The 15,301-nt window shown below is 37.7% G+C and overlaps 1 protein-coding gene across 7 annotated transcripts in view; it reads left to right on the top strand.

Annotated features, from left to right (window-relative positions):
• The window catches only part of ATP2C1 (ATPase secretory pathway Ca2+ transporting 1), a 166,398-nt gene that overhangs the window by 126,045 nt on the left and 25,052 nt on the right, over window positions 1-15,301 (top strand). For all 7 annotated transcript variants that reach the window (XM_017862315.1, XM_017862309.1, XM_017862314.1 and 4 more), the window contains 2 exons: window positions 1,521-1,691; window positions 2,856-2,953. In XM_017862315.1, the coding sequence (XP_017717804.1) occupies window positions 1,521-1,691; window positions 2,856-2,953 (269 nt within the window). The remainder of the gene's footprint in view (window positions 1-1,520; window positions 1,692-2,855; window positions 2,954-15,301) is intronic.

The following is a 15,301-nucleotide window of genomic DNA, read 5'->3' as shown; positions in this document are numbered from 1 at the left end:
TGGGAAACATTCTGCTCATTTGTCTCTTGCTTCATGTCTTTTCTTCTTTATCTCCCCTTGTGCTCCATTTCCCTCCTCCCCCTGCGATTACCATAATGAAGAACAGAAAGATTTTAAACCTCAGTTGATATGTACTTACGTTATATCTTATAAAACTTAAGTTTCTAAAATACTGTGGTTCTTAATTTTTATATTAGAGTATATTTTGTTTTATGTCAGGGGTTCTTCACATGAAAAAAGTTTACCTCTCCTTGACTCAGAGAGTAGCAACAGATTTTCATTGGTGCTAAAGAAGCAAATAAATACAGGATACTAACCTCTAGACTAGTGCCACCCCGCCATTAGGAGTATGCAGAGCTGATCTTTCCGTCTTAGGATTTGCTGACGTACATTTTTGTCACTGTCCCCTTCTGTTACCATCAGCCTCTATCCCAACACCAGAAACTGTGAAGTGGCTCATTCTCTCAAGGGTGAAAGCCTTTGGAGCCCATATCTACATGAATAATTAGGTATATGACTCTTACACATTGGAAAAATAGAATTACTTGCCTTTAACCTTGATTTTTTTGGGGGGATATATGTAATCTTTCATACCTTCTGCTTAAACAAGAATAGATACTTTCTTTGGTCTCTCTGGGGCTTTTCAGTCTCCCCTTGACTTATTTATGTTTAGTTTGTATGTGCATGTTGTTCAGTCTAATGTCTCAGATGCAGGTACATCCCTTTGGTTAATGAAAGTAGTTACTGGAGTTCCATAATTCTGAGAGCAAGCTAAATGATATTTGGGAAATGAAAAGTATTTTGTACTTTATCTTACATGCCCAAGGATGACAGGGAAATAAGTAGAAATAATAATATGATGGTGTTATTTACATACTCTTAGAGAACCAAAGTTACAAATAAGAAATGTCTGTTCATGTTATGGAAAGAGTAAAAGAATTCAAACTATTGTTGGTATTTATGGTTTTACAACTGCTTTCCAAATTAACTTTACCTTCCAGGAGTTTTCATGTACAAAGTTGTTACAGGCTGTGTATAATTAATTAATACAGCCTTCTCTTCAAAGTGTTTAATTTTTCTGGAGATCTTGCAAATAGAAAGATGAAGATCCATTGGAAGCCACCTTCAAAGGTGTTTGTTTAAAATTGACTTTAAAGCTTGACAAACCCATAGTTTCTCTAAATAATTAATTCTATTTTCTAAAGAGACGGTAGTTCCTGTTGAAAGTAGCTGCATGTGGTTACTATGTGAAGATACTGTTCATTTTCCGTCTCTTGCCTACTCTGCCCTTCAGTTCTTTAGTTTGATTCTTTTTAGTTAAAACAGCTTAAAGGGACCCCATATCCAGAACCATTAAACTATAATGTTTTGGTCTGTAACCAATTTGATTTTACAAATGACATTATAGTCTTAAGTGATTTATTTAAGAAGTGTTACTGTCTCCAAATTCTGTCAACTAGATTCTGATGTTTTTGTGACTCACTTTTTTTGTTGTTGTTTGGATTTTATTATTTCCTAAGTTCTTGCTTTGGCTTCTGGTCCTGAACTGGGACAGCTGACATTTCTTGGCTTGGTGGGAATCATTGATCCACCTAGAACTGGTGTGAAAGAAGCTGTTACAACACTCATTGCCTCAGGAGTATCAATAAAAATGATTACTGGAGATTCACAGGAGACTGCAGTTGCAATCGGTATAACTAGACTGCTTTCTTTTGTTTTCGATAGTTTTTCTTAAAATATTGTGGTGCATAATTTTGTGAAGTATTAGATATGAATATGTTTATGTAATATTGAGATTATACAGTTGAAATCGACTCATGGTTTTGCTCATGGTCTATATAAAGTTTGCAAAACTGATTATAGTTTTAAAAGTAGTAACATTGACATGCATAACTAAATCATGAAATCACATGTATTTTATTCACAGAGGGTAATTATTTTTAATCTCATGATCACCGTGATGACAGAATAAAAGCACTAGATGATGAATATCAAAGCAAACATGAAACTTAGTTTTTCCTTTCAACTTAAGTATAATTTTCAAAGCAGACTTGTGCATAATTTGGAAGAAAATAGCTTGTTATATGTATTTGTTTTTTATCATGTATACCTATATTTGAATGCTATTTAAGATTACCTTAAGAAGTATAATAAAGGCGAAAAAGAGAATGAAAGTGAATTTCCCAGAGCCTCTAAACTGTAATTCATACTGATAAATTTAACAGTTGGCTAAACTCCATTAATTCTTATTTGGAGAGGGGCTAGTCCAGGAGTTTCGAACTATATATGGTCTAAGAATAGGTCACTAGGAACATGATATTATTGGAAGAATAACTTTTCAATGTTTATTTTCATTTATGTATAACTACATGATTACCGCAGATCCACCACCATTTTGTCTGGCTTTGGACACTGTACTTAAAATACACTCTGATCTTCATTGCATTTTAGCTGCTGAGCAGAACCTGATTGGCCTAGTTTCAATTGTTAGGTATGCTGGCTTAAACAATCAAAATTCTTTTTTTTTTTCTTTTTTCCTGTAGAGACAGAGTCTTGCTATATTGGCCAGGCTGGTCTTGAACTCCTGGGCTCAAGCGATCCTCTAGCCCCGAAGTGCTGAGGTTACAAGCCTGAGCCACCGTGGCCAACCTTGAAAATTCTGTATTCTTAAATTTAAACAAAAATAAAAGTCAAACATAAAACCCCAGACTTAATATTGATTCAGATAGGTTTGTATTACTAGTAGGTAAAAAAAGAGAATACATAGCAAATCATACTAACTGAGCATTATGTTGACTTAGCCCGTCAAGCGAAAACAATTTGGTTTGTTACATTTTCTCTCTCATTCACTTTAGCCAGTCGTCTGGGATTGTATTCCAAAACTTCCCAGTCAGTCTCAGGAGAAGAAATAGATGCAATGGATGTCCAGCAGCTTTCACAGATAGTACCAAAGGTAGGCCTAAACTAAAGCCTTTTAGACTGAAAGGCCTTATTCTAAGTGTTACCATTTCTACTACTATCTTAATGAAACTGTTTAATTTTGAATATCAGGGATTTAAGTAACCACCAGATTTGTTGGTTCAAATCCTGAAATGCAGTCTTATCATTGAAGTAGTCTTATGGATTATTTATGATATGATGTTTATGAATATCAGTGAAAAATGGTTAATTTTATCAAGAACCAGATTTCCTCTGAGAAAAGTACTGTGGAAATTAAAAGTGCTTGTATTTATGAATTAAGACGATAGAGAGAGATCATTGCTTTATACTTCTTACTCTTTTGTTCAATTTTAATTTTAGCATGAGTATGTAATTTTTTTTTTAGGTACAATTTACATATAGTAAAATGCACCTATTTTAGTGTATAGTTCTGAGCATTGACAGATGCATGCAGTCTTATAATCACCACCACAGTCAAGATATAGAACAGTTCCATCATCCCCTCAGATTATCTTATGCCTTTTTGTGGTTACCTCTCCCCCTACTTCCACGACTTGGCAGCCACTAATTCGCTTTTTGTCTCTGTCACTTTACCTTTTCTAGAATGCACTAAAAATTGAATCATACCCTATGAATGAAGCTTTTGAATCTGCTTCTTTCACTTAGCATAATGCATTTGACATTTATCTCTGTCGGTGGTGTGTATTAGTAGTTTGTTGCTGTTTTTTAAAGTAATAATTCTATTATGGATGTACCTTACCTATTCACCAGTTTAAGGACATTTAGATTGTTTCCACTTTTTGATGATTATGAATAAAACAGCTGTCAACATTTGTGTACAGGCTTTTGCATGAAAATAAATTTTCATATCTCTTAGGTAAATACCTGCGAGTGATTGCTGGGTCATACACTTAATGTATGTTTAATTTCATAAGAAACTGCCAAATTGTTTTACAAAATGGCTTTATTATTTTGCACCCCCACCAGCAGTGCCTGGAACTTCTAATAGTCCTGCATCCTCCCTAGCACAAGGGATTGTCATTGCCCTCATCCCCCATTCTAATAAGTGTACAATGGTATCTTACGATGATTTTAGTGTGCATTTCCCTCACAACTAGTGATATTGGGTATCTTTTCATATGCTTATTTGCCATCCATATATCTTTTTCAGTGAAGTGTCTGCCCTGCCTATTTTTAAAAAATTATGTTTTCTAATTATTGAATTTTGAGCATTCTTTATATAATGTGGATACAAGTCCTTTATTAGATATTTATTTGAAAATGTTTCTTTCCAGTTGGTAGTGTGTCTTTTCCAAGAGGGGAAGTTTTTAATTTTGATTAGGTCTGGTTTTTCAATTTATTCTTTTATGGACTATGCTTTTGATATCTCAGAACTCCCTGCCTAACCCAGGTTCACAAAGATTTTCTTTGTGTTTTCTTATAGAAGTTTTATAGTTTTGGGTTTTATACTTAGGTCTGTGATCCATTTTGAGTGTGTTTTTTGCGTATGTTTTAATGGGTTAAGGTTTATTTTCTTTGCATATAGGTGTTCAATTATTCCAGGAACATTTGTTGAAAAGACTATCCTTTTTCCATTGAAATACTTTTTTACTTTTGGTTATAATGCTTTTCTAACAAATTATTTGTAGGAAGAGAGGAATCTTCTGCCCCACAGCAGAGTAACTTCTTTAGAGCCAGGTTCCCTGATATGAGATTAATTTACACTTTATTATCTTGGGCTGCCTTGTAAGGGGCCTATCAAAGCCTGGTTTGTGGGTACACAGGTCCCATAGGAAGTGCCCCATAAGAGGTGGGCAGCAGTCTTCCCAGTTGCTGACAGTTCAGATTTCTTGGTTTTATTGTTGGTTAACTTATATATGCACATCTATTTGTATGTCCTTCAAAATAAGCACTTATCTGGAATTTATTTTATTAGCTATTTTGTAGCCATCCATTATTACTAATAAAATGTGCTACCTCTTCCTTCATTTATTTTACACTTACAACTTCAAGTTATATATTCGGAATATGGAATTTTCTTAAATTATTTCTGCATCTTAAGGTAAGGTATGTCTATACTTTTTTGATTAGAAAATTTATTCATTAGTAGTATATGTTCAACATAGAAAAATCAAATGGTATAGAAAAGTAAGAGCTACAATAGAAGTTGTCTGTAATCTAACCCACACTTAGGTTGTGCATCCACAGAGTATCCATAATAAGTTAACCTATTATGACTTAAAAAATATATGTTTAACAAAACCTGGTTGCTACTTTATACTGTTATAATTCTGAACATTCATTTTATATAACTGGCATTTCTGAAGTCAGTTATTATTAGAAAACATGTTTTTAATTGCTGTACAGTATTTTGAGTATACCATGTGTATGTGTGTGTAAATGCACAGCATATATATATATATATATATATAGTTACATAACCATTTTCCTGTTGAAATTTGAGCTTCTATTCTTTTTACTACTGTAAATGTTCCTTTAAGGATAATGACAATAGCAACCATTTACTATCTGCCAATGCATGTATTACCTACATTATCTAATTTACTTCTTATAGCTACCTTATAAAAGATAGGCAGCACCACTTTAAAAACTCTAATAATTAATAAGCCCTATTTCTTAGCAGTGTTAGATTTATAGAATAATTGAGCAGATAACAGAGTTCTGCATTCCTACCCCATCTCTACCCTCTACTCCTAGACAGTTCCCCTTCATATTAATAGACTGCGTTACTGTAGTATATTTATTGCAATTAATGAGCTAATATTGATACATTTGTATTTTATTTCATGGTTTACATTAAGGTTTACTTTTTGTGTTGTACCTTTCTAGGGGTTTTGACAAATGCATAATGACATATATCCACCATTACAATTTCTTTTTTTTTTTTTTTGAGACAGAGTCTTGCTCCACCATTACAGTTTCATACAGAGTAGTTTCATTGCCCTGAAAATCCCTGTGTTTGACATTTTCAGCCCTTCCCACTCCCCTCAAATCCTTGACAACCACTGATCTTTTTACTGTCTCTATAGTTTTGCCTTTTCCAGAATGTGTATGGTTGGAATAATAAAGTATGTAGCCTTCTCAGACTGGCTTTTTTTCACTAAGCAATATGCATGTAAGGTTCCACCATGTCTTTTCCTGGCTTAGTAGCTCATTTCTTGTGAGCACTAAATAATATTCCATTGTATGAAAGTGCTACAGTTTATCACTTCACCTTTTGAAGGGCATCTTAATTGCTTCCAGGTTTGGCAATTATACATAAAGTTGCTCTAAACATTCATATACAGGTTTTTGTGTAGACATAAGTTTTCAACTCATTTGGGTAAATACTAAGGAGCACAATTGCTGAATCAGATCATACGGTAAGAGTATATTTAGTTTTTTAAGAAACAGGCAGTTCCATTTTTGTGGATGAGGAAATTGAGGCCCAGAGTACTTGGGAGACTTGACTGATGTCTCAGAGCTAGTAAGTAGTGGTGTTGGCATTGGAAGTGGAATCCAGGTCTGTATGCTCCAGAGTTCATCTGTTGTTTGCTGTTTCTTTGAATATTATTGAACCTAAGATGTACCCATCTCTGACTATTATTATTATTTTTACTATTTTTTACCACTGCCCTTATCCATATACATCTCTGATTATTTTTATACACTAAATTCCTACATGTGAAATGATTGGACTAGAGTTCAACACATTTGTAAGGCCCTTAACATATATTGCTGAATTGTTCTCTTTAAAGGTTTCTGTTTATATCTCCATAAACTACGCTTCATATAATAGCATTAAGTCCCTAGACCTCTAGTCCCACTTCCCTCATCCTCTAGCAAGTGGTTAGATTTTGGATGTTGTTACTAACAGAAATACACTATTTTGCTTATCCATATTTTTTCTTTCTCAACTTCTAATCACTCACGAATGCTGTTTTCAGAGAGAGGCAATCATAGTCCTGAAAGATGTAATCTCGAATGTTGAAATCCTGAAAGATTGAAATCCTTAAAGTCTTAAAATCCTGAAAACCACAGCCCCAAAGATCAAAATCCTAAAATCTAATTCTGGAAAAAATAATTTTAAAATAAAATAATTTACATTTTTAAGAAGGAATTTATTTGAGAAACATAAAAACATGAAAATGCTTCATTGGTCACTTTATACAAAATAAGCAATAATAAATAACCTACACAGTTTTACAAGCATTTGCAAGCATAAACACTCAGGCATAGTATATGACAGACAGATATAACACAGGGCTCTTATGAGCATGTGAACTGTATTTATAAAGAAATAGGTCATAAGGGAAATGCGCAAACACCTATCACTATGGTTGCTAATTGTGTGCACCCCACTTTATAACTGTGGGTCATTTTTATCTTTCACAAATGCAGATGTATGAAAAGGACATCTGTTCATTTATTGAGGAAGTTTTAACATTTTTACATACATGTACAATGCTTACATACAAAGTCAACATTGTGATCATGCACTTTCTTGAAGTCAAATTTGTAAAACATGCATAAAACAAATTAGAACCCTTTAAGTCTCTATAACTTACGCTTCCAGTGTTGGAAATGATGCAGAGGTGAAATACACAGCATAGCAAATTGTAAAAAATAATGCTGACAATTTAAAATAGTGGAAAATGAAACTAAAAAAAGAAAAACAATGGCGGGGGATGGTGGCTCACACCTGTAATCCCAGCACTTTGGGAGGCTGAGGCAGATGGATCGCCTGAGGCTAGGAGTTCGAGACCAGCCTGGCCAACATGACGAAACCCCATCTCTACTAAAAATACAAAAATTAGCTGGGCGTTGTGGTGGGCGCCTATAATCCCAGCTACTCAGGAGACTGACGCAGGAGAATCGCTTGAACCTGGGAGGCAGAGGTTGTGGTAAGCTGAGATCGCACCAGTGTACTCCAGCCTGGGCGACAGAGCAAGACTCTGTCTGCCTACCTCCCCCACGAAGAAAAAAAAAAAAAGAACAAAAAAACCTAAAAAGAAACTATGACATGGAAAACTATATTACAGAGATAGATGATGGACAGTTGCATGGAGATAGTCCATAAAAACTGGCTGACCTTCATGATCATTAACTATATTTTGAAGTCTTGCAGCATGATGAATAGTTGCTTTTTTTTCTTTAAGAACGTGGCTATCAGAGTATGTTCATATTCATTTTCTACGTGGCACTGCTCTTTTTGAAATTCTATGATTCGATGTACACTAACATGAACGTTCTCTATTAAATTTTCCTATCCTGTGATTGTGATTTTCAGGAGTTTAGACTTTGTTGTTGTTTTTGTGACGGAGTCTCGCTCTGTTGCCCAGGCGGAGTGCAGTGGCGCGATCTCGGCTCACTGTAAGCTGTGCCTCCCGGGTTTACGCCATTCTCCTGCCTCAGCCTCCTGAGTAGCTGGGACTACAGGCGCCCGCTACCACGCCCGGCTAATTTTTTGTATTTTTAGTAGAGATGGTGTTTCACCATGTTAGCCAGGATGGTCTCGATCTCTTGACCTCGTGATCTGCCTGTCTCATCCTCCCAAAGTGCTGGGATTACAGGCATGAGCCACCGAGCCTGGCCGAGGAGTTTAGACTTTAGGGATTTTGATCTTTAGGGATTTCAGCATTTGGTATTATGGCATTTGGTATTGTATCTTTCAAGATTATGATCCCAATATGTTGAGATCATAGATCACTGTTGGGATCACTGCCACCCAGAGAATTGGGGCAGTGTGGATGTTTGCTTTGTTTTTAGGGTGGGGAAGGTGTTTATATATTTGAATAGGGCTTTGTGTGTGTGTGCACATTCTATCCTGGTAATCTCTTCCTGATGTTTATTTCTGAATAAATCCCATATTGGACTTTTTTAGTGGTATTGGGATAGGGTATTAGTAAATGTATGTGAAATCTGCAGTTACTTAAACATTTTACCATTAGACTTTCGCTTAACTTTTCAGAGATGCTAAAGGTGGTGAAACTTTCATTTTATTTGCTTTCTTCAGTTCGTCCTCTGGCTGAATTTTATAAAAATTATGGTGAACTCTGTAAACCAACCTAAAGGTATTTAGAGAAGAAAGAAACTAATTACAAATTACATCATCAGCCTGGACAAATCACATTGTCGAGATTTCCCAAGTAGAGTGGGTGTGCATTAATTATAGCAGATATCCTGAGGCTATTCCAAGGAGACTAAAACAAAGTAAGACCTAAGCCCTGTCAGAAGCTCATTGAATTGCTTAAATTCATCCTACTTTAAAGTGGAATTCTATAAATACCAGCTCTCCCTCCCAGGTAGTTTGTATGTTTTGAATACCTAAGTCTTTACTCTAAATATTATTAGTGAATTTTTTGTCTCATTGGTTAGCAGGACTGCCCCACCCTCATTTTGTCTTTTTTCCCACTTCATTTTGTGTTCATGTAACCCTCTTACAGCCAATATGTTTATTTGGTTTTCAGCTTTTTAATTATTTTATTTTATTTTATTTTGTTTTTTTAGAGATGGTGTCTTGCTTTGTTGCCCAGACTGGAGTGCTGTGGCATGATCATAGCTCACTGCTGCCTTGAATTCCTGGGCTCAAGCTATCTTCCGCCTTTGCCTCCCAAGTAGCTGGAACTATAGGTGCTCGCCACTATGCTTGGATAATTTGAAAAAAAAAAGAAAAAATTAATTTCTGAATGGATTTTTAAACTTTTTTGAAAGAAAAGATTTGTAGAAATGGAGTCTTACCATGTGTTGCCCAGGCTGGTCTTGAATTCCTGGGCTCAGGTGATGCTCCCACCTCAGCCTCCCAAAGTGCTGGGATTATAGGCATTAGCCACTGCACCTAGCCTCATCTTCTGCTTTCCTTTGTTTGTTTTTTGAGACAGAGTCTCTCGCTTTGTTGACCAGGCTAGAGTGTAGTGGTGTGACCATAGCTCACTGCAACCTCAAACTCAGGTGATCAGGGTTCAGGTGATCTCCCCGGTTCAGGTGATCCCTCATGACTCAGTCTCCAGAGTAGCTGGGACTACTGGCATGTGCCACCATGCCTAGGTAATTTTGTTATTTTTTTGTAGAGATGGGGTCTTGGGTCTTGCTCTTGCTGTGTTGCCCAGGTTGGTCTCAAACTCCTGGGCCCAAGTGATCCTGCTACCTTGGCCTCTCAAAGTGTTGGGATTACAGGCATAAGCCACTGCACTCAGACAGTTTGCTACTTTTGCTTCACATCAGTTTGAATAACTCTTATTATTGTTACAAATAAAACAGACCTTTTGTTCTAAATCACTAGCTTGTTGAGGTTTTCCCCCATGTACTAGAATCATATTAATTCTGCCCCTCATTAAAATATTTTTTAGCCATCCTTTTTCATAATTCTTTAGAACACATTTCATTCTCCTTTTGGAATAGAGTGTTGCTATGTACTTTGACCTAGAGCCAATTAAAAAGGAGTATGAAACTCAGTTTTGCTTGTTTATTAAGTCATCTGGGAATTCTCAGTGTTTTCCATTTGTGACTTTTTCTAGTGGGTTCTACATTTTCCATTGATTCATTGATAGAAGTGGTCATCCTCTTTCATTCTTCTTTGTCTGATTTTTACAGCATTACTTCCATTTATATTTCTGCTGAATGTATTCACCAAGTCCCCATATTATTATTCCAATTCCTATATTGTCTAATTTTTAATAGATTGTAAATCTTTATTTCAATCACTTGTTTTTTCTTCAGTGCATTAGTTTTCTTGAATCTGTCCTAGAAGATTTGAGGATCTTTGGTAGGTTATTCTAATGCAAGACAGATCTTTTCCATTAACCTCTCCTTTAATATTTTCCTTCCTTTTTTTTTTTTATAACTTCCTTTCCCTAGTACATCTTGTCTATTAATCTCCATCAAAAGAACTGTGAGTGCTGACCACAAATGTGACACTGAAAAGGAGGACTCATAAGAAGAGAAAAATACCCCTTGTAGATTGCTTCTGAAAATATGTGGCCTTGTTCTACTCTGATGATTTTTTTTTTTCCAAGATAAAATGCCTTTCATTTATTAATATTACACATAAAAGTTCTGTTATTTAAAATTGTTAAAATATTGGTTGATAGTGTGGCATGGCAGTTTTTCTTTTTTACTCTGATGATTTTTATCTCTTCGCCCAAATCTAAAATCAGGCCAAAGTACCCAACTGTCACAACTGGATCAAGCCAGCTGCACCTTTTACCACCAAGTACAAGGCTCACTGCAACCCACGGATATCCACCTAACCTCGGGACAGCCATGATCCCCAATAGGCAGGGTTGACACCCATGACCAGCAAGAAGCAGCTACAGAAAATTGATCCTCAGTGCCTCTGCCTCCCATAAAGATTTCTGGGGATCATGTCTCTCAGGGAGAAATGAGGCAGGAGAATAAAGAATTAGGGTACTCAAGGGTAAACGTATAAGTAAAAGAACAGTAGGTGCAGCCAGTTCTGGGCAAGATAAGTAAAAGGACAGCAGGTGCAGCCAGTTCTAGGCATGTAGGCGACATCTTTACTCCTGTGATAACAAGACAGAAGTCTCCACTTCAGCCTCTGATTGGCTGGGAAGCAAGTCTCCACTTCAGTCTCTGATTGGTCACAGGCTAATCCTTCTTAGGGTGTAACCAATTGGAGGCCTCTAAAGGGCACCTAGGAGTGTTACCAAATTCTTTTAACTTAGTAAAACCCTAGGCTGGGCATGGTGGCTCACACCTGTAATTGCAGCACTTTGGGAGGCCAAGGCCGGTGGATCATGAGGTCAGGAGTTCAAGACCAGCCTGGCCAAGATGATAAAACCCTGTCTCTACAATACAAAATTAGCTGGGTATGGTGGTGGGCACCTGTAATCCCAGCTACTCAGGAGGCTGAGGCAGAGAATTGCTTGAACTCAGGAGGCTGAGGTTGCAGTGAGCTGAGATCACACTACTGCACTCCAGCCTGGGTGACAGAGCAAGACTACGTCTCAAAAAAANCAAGTCTCCACTTCAGTCTCTGATTGGTCACAGGCTAATCCTTCTTAGGGTGTAACCAATTGGAGGCCTCTAAAGGGCACCTAGGAGTGTTACCAAATTCTTTTAACTTAGTAAAAACCCTAGGCTGGGCATGGTGGCTCACACCTGTAATTGCAGCACTTTGGGAGGCCAAGGCCGGTGGATCATGAGGTCAGGAGTTCAAGACCAGCCTGGCCAAGATGATAAAACCCTGTCTCTACAATACAAAATTAGCTGGGTATGGTGGTGGGCACCTGTAATCCCAGCTACTCAGGAGGCTGAGGCAGAGAATTGCTTGAACTCAGGAGGCTGAGGTTGCAGTGAGCTGAGATCACACTACTGCACTCCAGCCTGGGTGACAGAGCAAGACTACGTCTCAAAAAAAAAAAAAAAAATGGCTGGGCACGGTGGCTCACGCCTGTAATGCACTGTGGGAGGCCAAGGCGGGCAGATCACCTGAGGTTGGGAGTTTGGGACCAGCCTGACCAACATGGAGAGAACCCATCTCTACTAAAAAATACAAAATTAGCCGGGCATGGTACGGCTCGTGCCTGTAATCCCAGCTACTTGGGAGGCTGAGGCAGGAGAATTGCTTGAACCTGGGAGGAGGAGGTTGTGGTGAGCCAAGATCGTGCCATTGCACTCCAGCCTGGGCAACAAAAGCGAAACTCCATCTCAAAAAAAAAACAAAAACAAACAACCAAAAAATCCCTGAAGAACATTGTAGTTGGGACTCATGAGCCACTTGCTCGAGCCCATTTCTGCTCTGTGGAGTGTACTTTTGCTTCAATAAGTTTGTGCTTTCGTTGCTTCATTCTTTTTTTTTTTTTTTTTTTTTTTTTTTTTTTTTTTTTTTTTTTTTTTTTTTTTTTTTTTTACAACTCACAGTCAAGACCTTTCATTCGCTAACAGATTTATTTTGCAGCTTTTGTCAAACACTTGTTATATTTCAGTGCTGTGTGCTACATGATTAATTTCTGCAGTAATTAGAGTTTTCACTTAGAAGGTTACCAGTATGTTTTGGATATATATGTAACTGAGTCTTTTTTAAAGACATAGTGAAGAGTTTCTGAATGGATTTTTGAACTTTTTTGAAAGAAAGGATATTTCCCAAATATAAATTATGTGATTCATGATATTTGGATTGCCTAGGGATAATCAGTAATGTGATATTACAGTCCAGCTGAGTCTTTTAAGAAAATAATACCATTTTTTATTTAGACCTTTATTAAAAGGAGAGAACCAGGGAACAGTCTTTATGGTAGTACTGGGATATATTCAGTTGTTCATTCATTTTATTTGTCTTTATAGAGCACTGTTGGTATAGGACAAAAATCTCTGACTTCTTGAGTCTTAGAAGATAAATGGATATATATTATGTTAAATAAGTGCTTAAGAGCACCCTCCCACCCCCCCAAAATAAAAGGGCAAAATTTGAATGATTAGAGAGGGAGATTGAAATTTTTAGATAGTATGACTAGGGAGGGCCTCACTGAGAAGGTACATTTGACAGAAGGGGGACCCATGTTATATCCGAAGAAAGAGCATTCCAGACAAGGGCAGAGGCTGGGAGTGAGTGTGCCTGCATGTGTGGAACAATTAGGAGGCCAATGTAGTTCAGTCAGGAAAAGACTAATGATAGGAGTGCAGTGAGATGTGCACTTCATGAGGGACCTGGTAGATGATAAAGGACTTCGGCATTTGTTCTGAGAGAGATGTGAAATCATTTGAGGGTTTTGAGAAGACACGTGATCTCACTTCTGTATTAACAGTGCCACTTTGGCTACTGTGTTGCAAATTGGGGGAAACTAGGGCAGAAATAAGAAAGTCACTTTGGAGGTATTGGCCTGGAGTGTTGGCAGTGGTTTTGGAGTAAGGTGGTTGAATTCTGGATATATTTGTGAGTGGAGTCAACAAGATTCGCTGTTAAACTGCTTGTTGGCACATAAGAAAAATGGAGGAATTAAGGATGGCTCCCCAAATTTGGAGCCCCAGCAACTGCACATATGTACTTTTCATTAACAGAGGATAGGAAGGAGCAAGATTGAGACATTGAGGAGATGTGGAGTAGGGATGGGAATTAGTTTTGCTGATCTGGATTTCAGAAGAAATGTCTGGGCTTGAGATAAAAATGCATTCAAATAAATGCGTGTAAGTAAAATCCAAAGCCATGTGCCTGGGTATGCTCACCTGAGGCGTAGGGAATTCTGAGACCTCTTATAGAGAAAGGAACTGAGCCCTGGGGTGCTTCAACATCTATACATCAAGAGAGATCAGGAGAATTCTGTACAAGAGGAACAGCCAAAAAGGTAGGAGGAAGACCAGTATTGGTGGTGGTGGAAGCCAAGGAAAGATGGTGTTTCAGGAGGGACTAATCATCTATGTTAGGGTACGGTGGAGAGGTTAAGTCAGATGAGAAATGACTGTAGGCATTAGCAATGTGGTGGTGGTGGTGGTGGTGAGGGTCTTTGAAAGTCATGAATTGTGTTTCAGTGCAGTTGTGATGACAGTATGATCATGGGATGGATTCAGAGAGAATAGGAGAGAGCAAGTATAGGCAACTTTCTAAGGAACTCTGCTCCAAAAATCCTCCCTGTTCCTGTATCAAAATTTTTTCCTTGCTGCTGCACTTTACCATCAGTATACAAACATGTTTCTTCTTCCATTAAAAAATAATGATAGGCCGGGCGCGGTGGCTCACTCACGCCTGTAATCCCAGCACTTTGGGAGGCCGAGACGAGCAGATCACGAGGTCAGGAGATCGAGACCATCCTGGCTAACACGGTGAAACCCCGTCTCTACTAAAAATGCAAAAAATTAGCTGGGCGTGGCGGCGGGTGCCTGTGGTCCCAGCTACTTGGGAGGCTGAGGCAGGAGAATGGCGTGAACTCGGGAGGCAGAGCTTGCAGTGAGCTGAGATCGTACCACTGCACTGCAGCCTGGGCGACAGAGCGAGACTCTGTCTCAAAAAAAAATATATATATAATAATAATAATAAATAAAAGAAAGGAAAGGGTGGCAGCTGAAATGGGAAGGGAAGAGAAGTGGTTTTCTTTCTTTTTTTATATGGAAGGGACAACATGTTTTTGTATACTGATGGTTAAGATGTAGCAGTGAGGAAAACATTTTGGCACAGGAGGGAGGAGAATTTCTGGAGTAATGATCTTAATAGGTAAGGAAGGTAGAATCTTTGACCTGCAGTAGATGCATATTCAGTTCATTGTAGTAAAACTAGAGCAGTTTAGTTCCTGGATACAGATACTGAGTTGAGGGAATTGTGGAAATTCTCTTCTGACTCTGATTTCTCCAAAGTAGGAAGCAAGGTGGTCGGCTGAGAAGGAGGCTAGAGAAAGGGGATAGATTGGAG

Source organism: Rhinopithecus bieti, unplaced genomic scaffold (assembly GCF_001698545.2).
Source record: "Rhinopithecus bieti isolate Rb0 unplaced genomic scaffold, ASM169854v2 scaffold_62793, whole genome shotgun sequence".
Lineage (NCBI taxonomy): Eukaryota > Metazoa > Chordata > Mammalia > Primates > Cercopithecidae > Rhinopithecus > Rhinopithecus bieti.
This window is presented reverse-complemented; position numbering and strand designations above follow the sequence as displayed.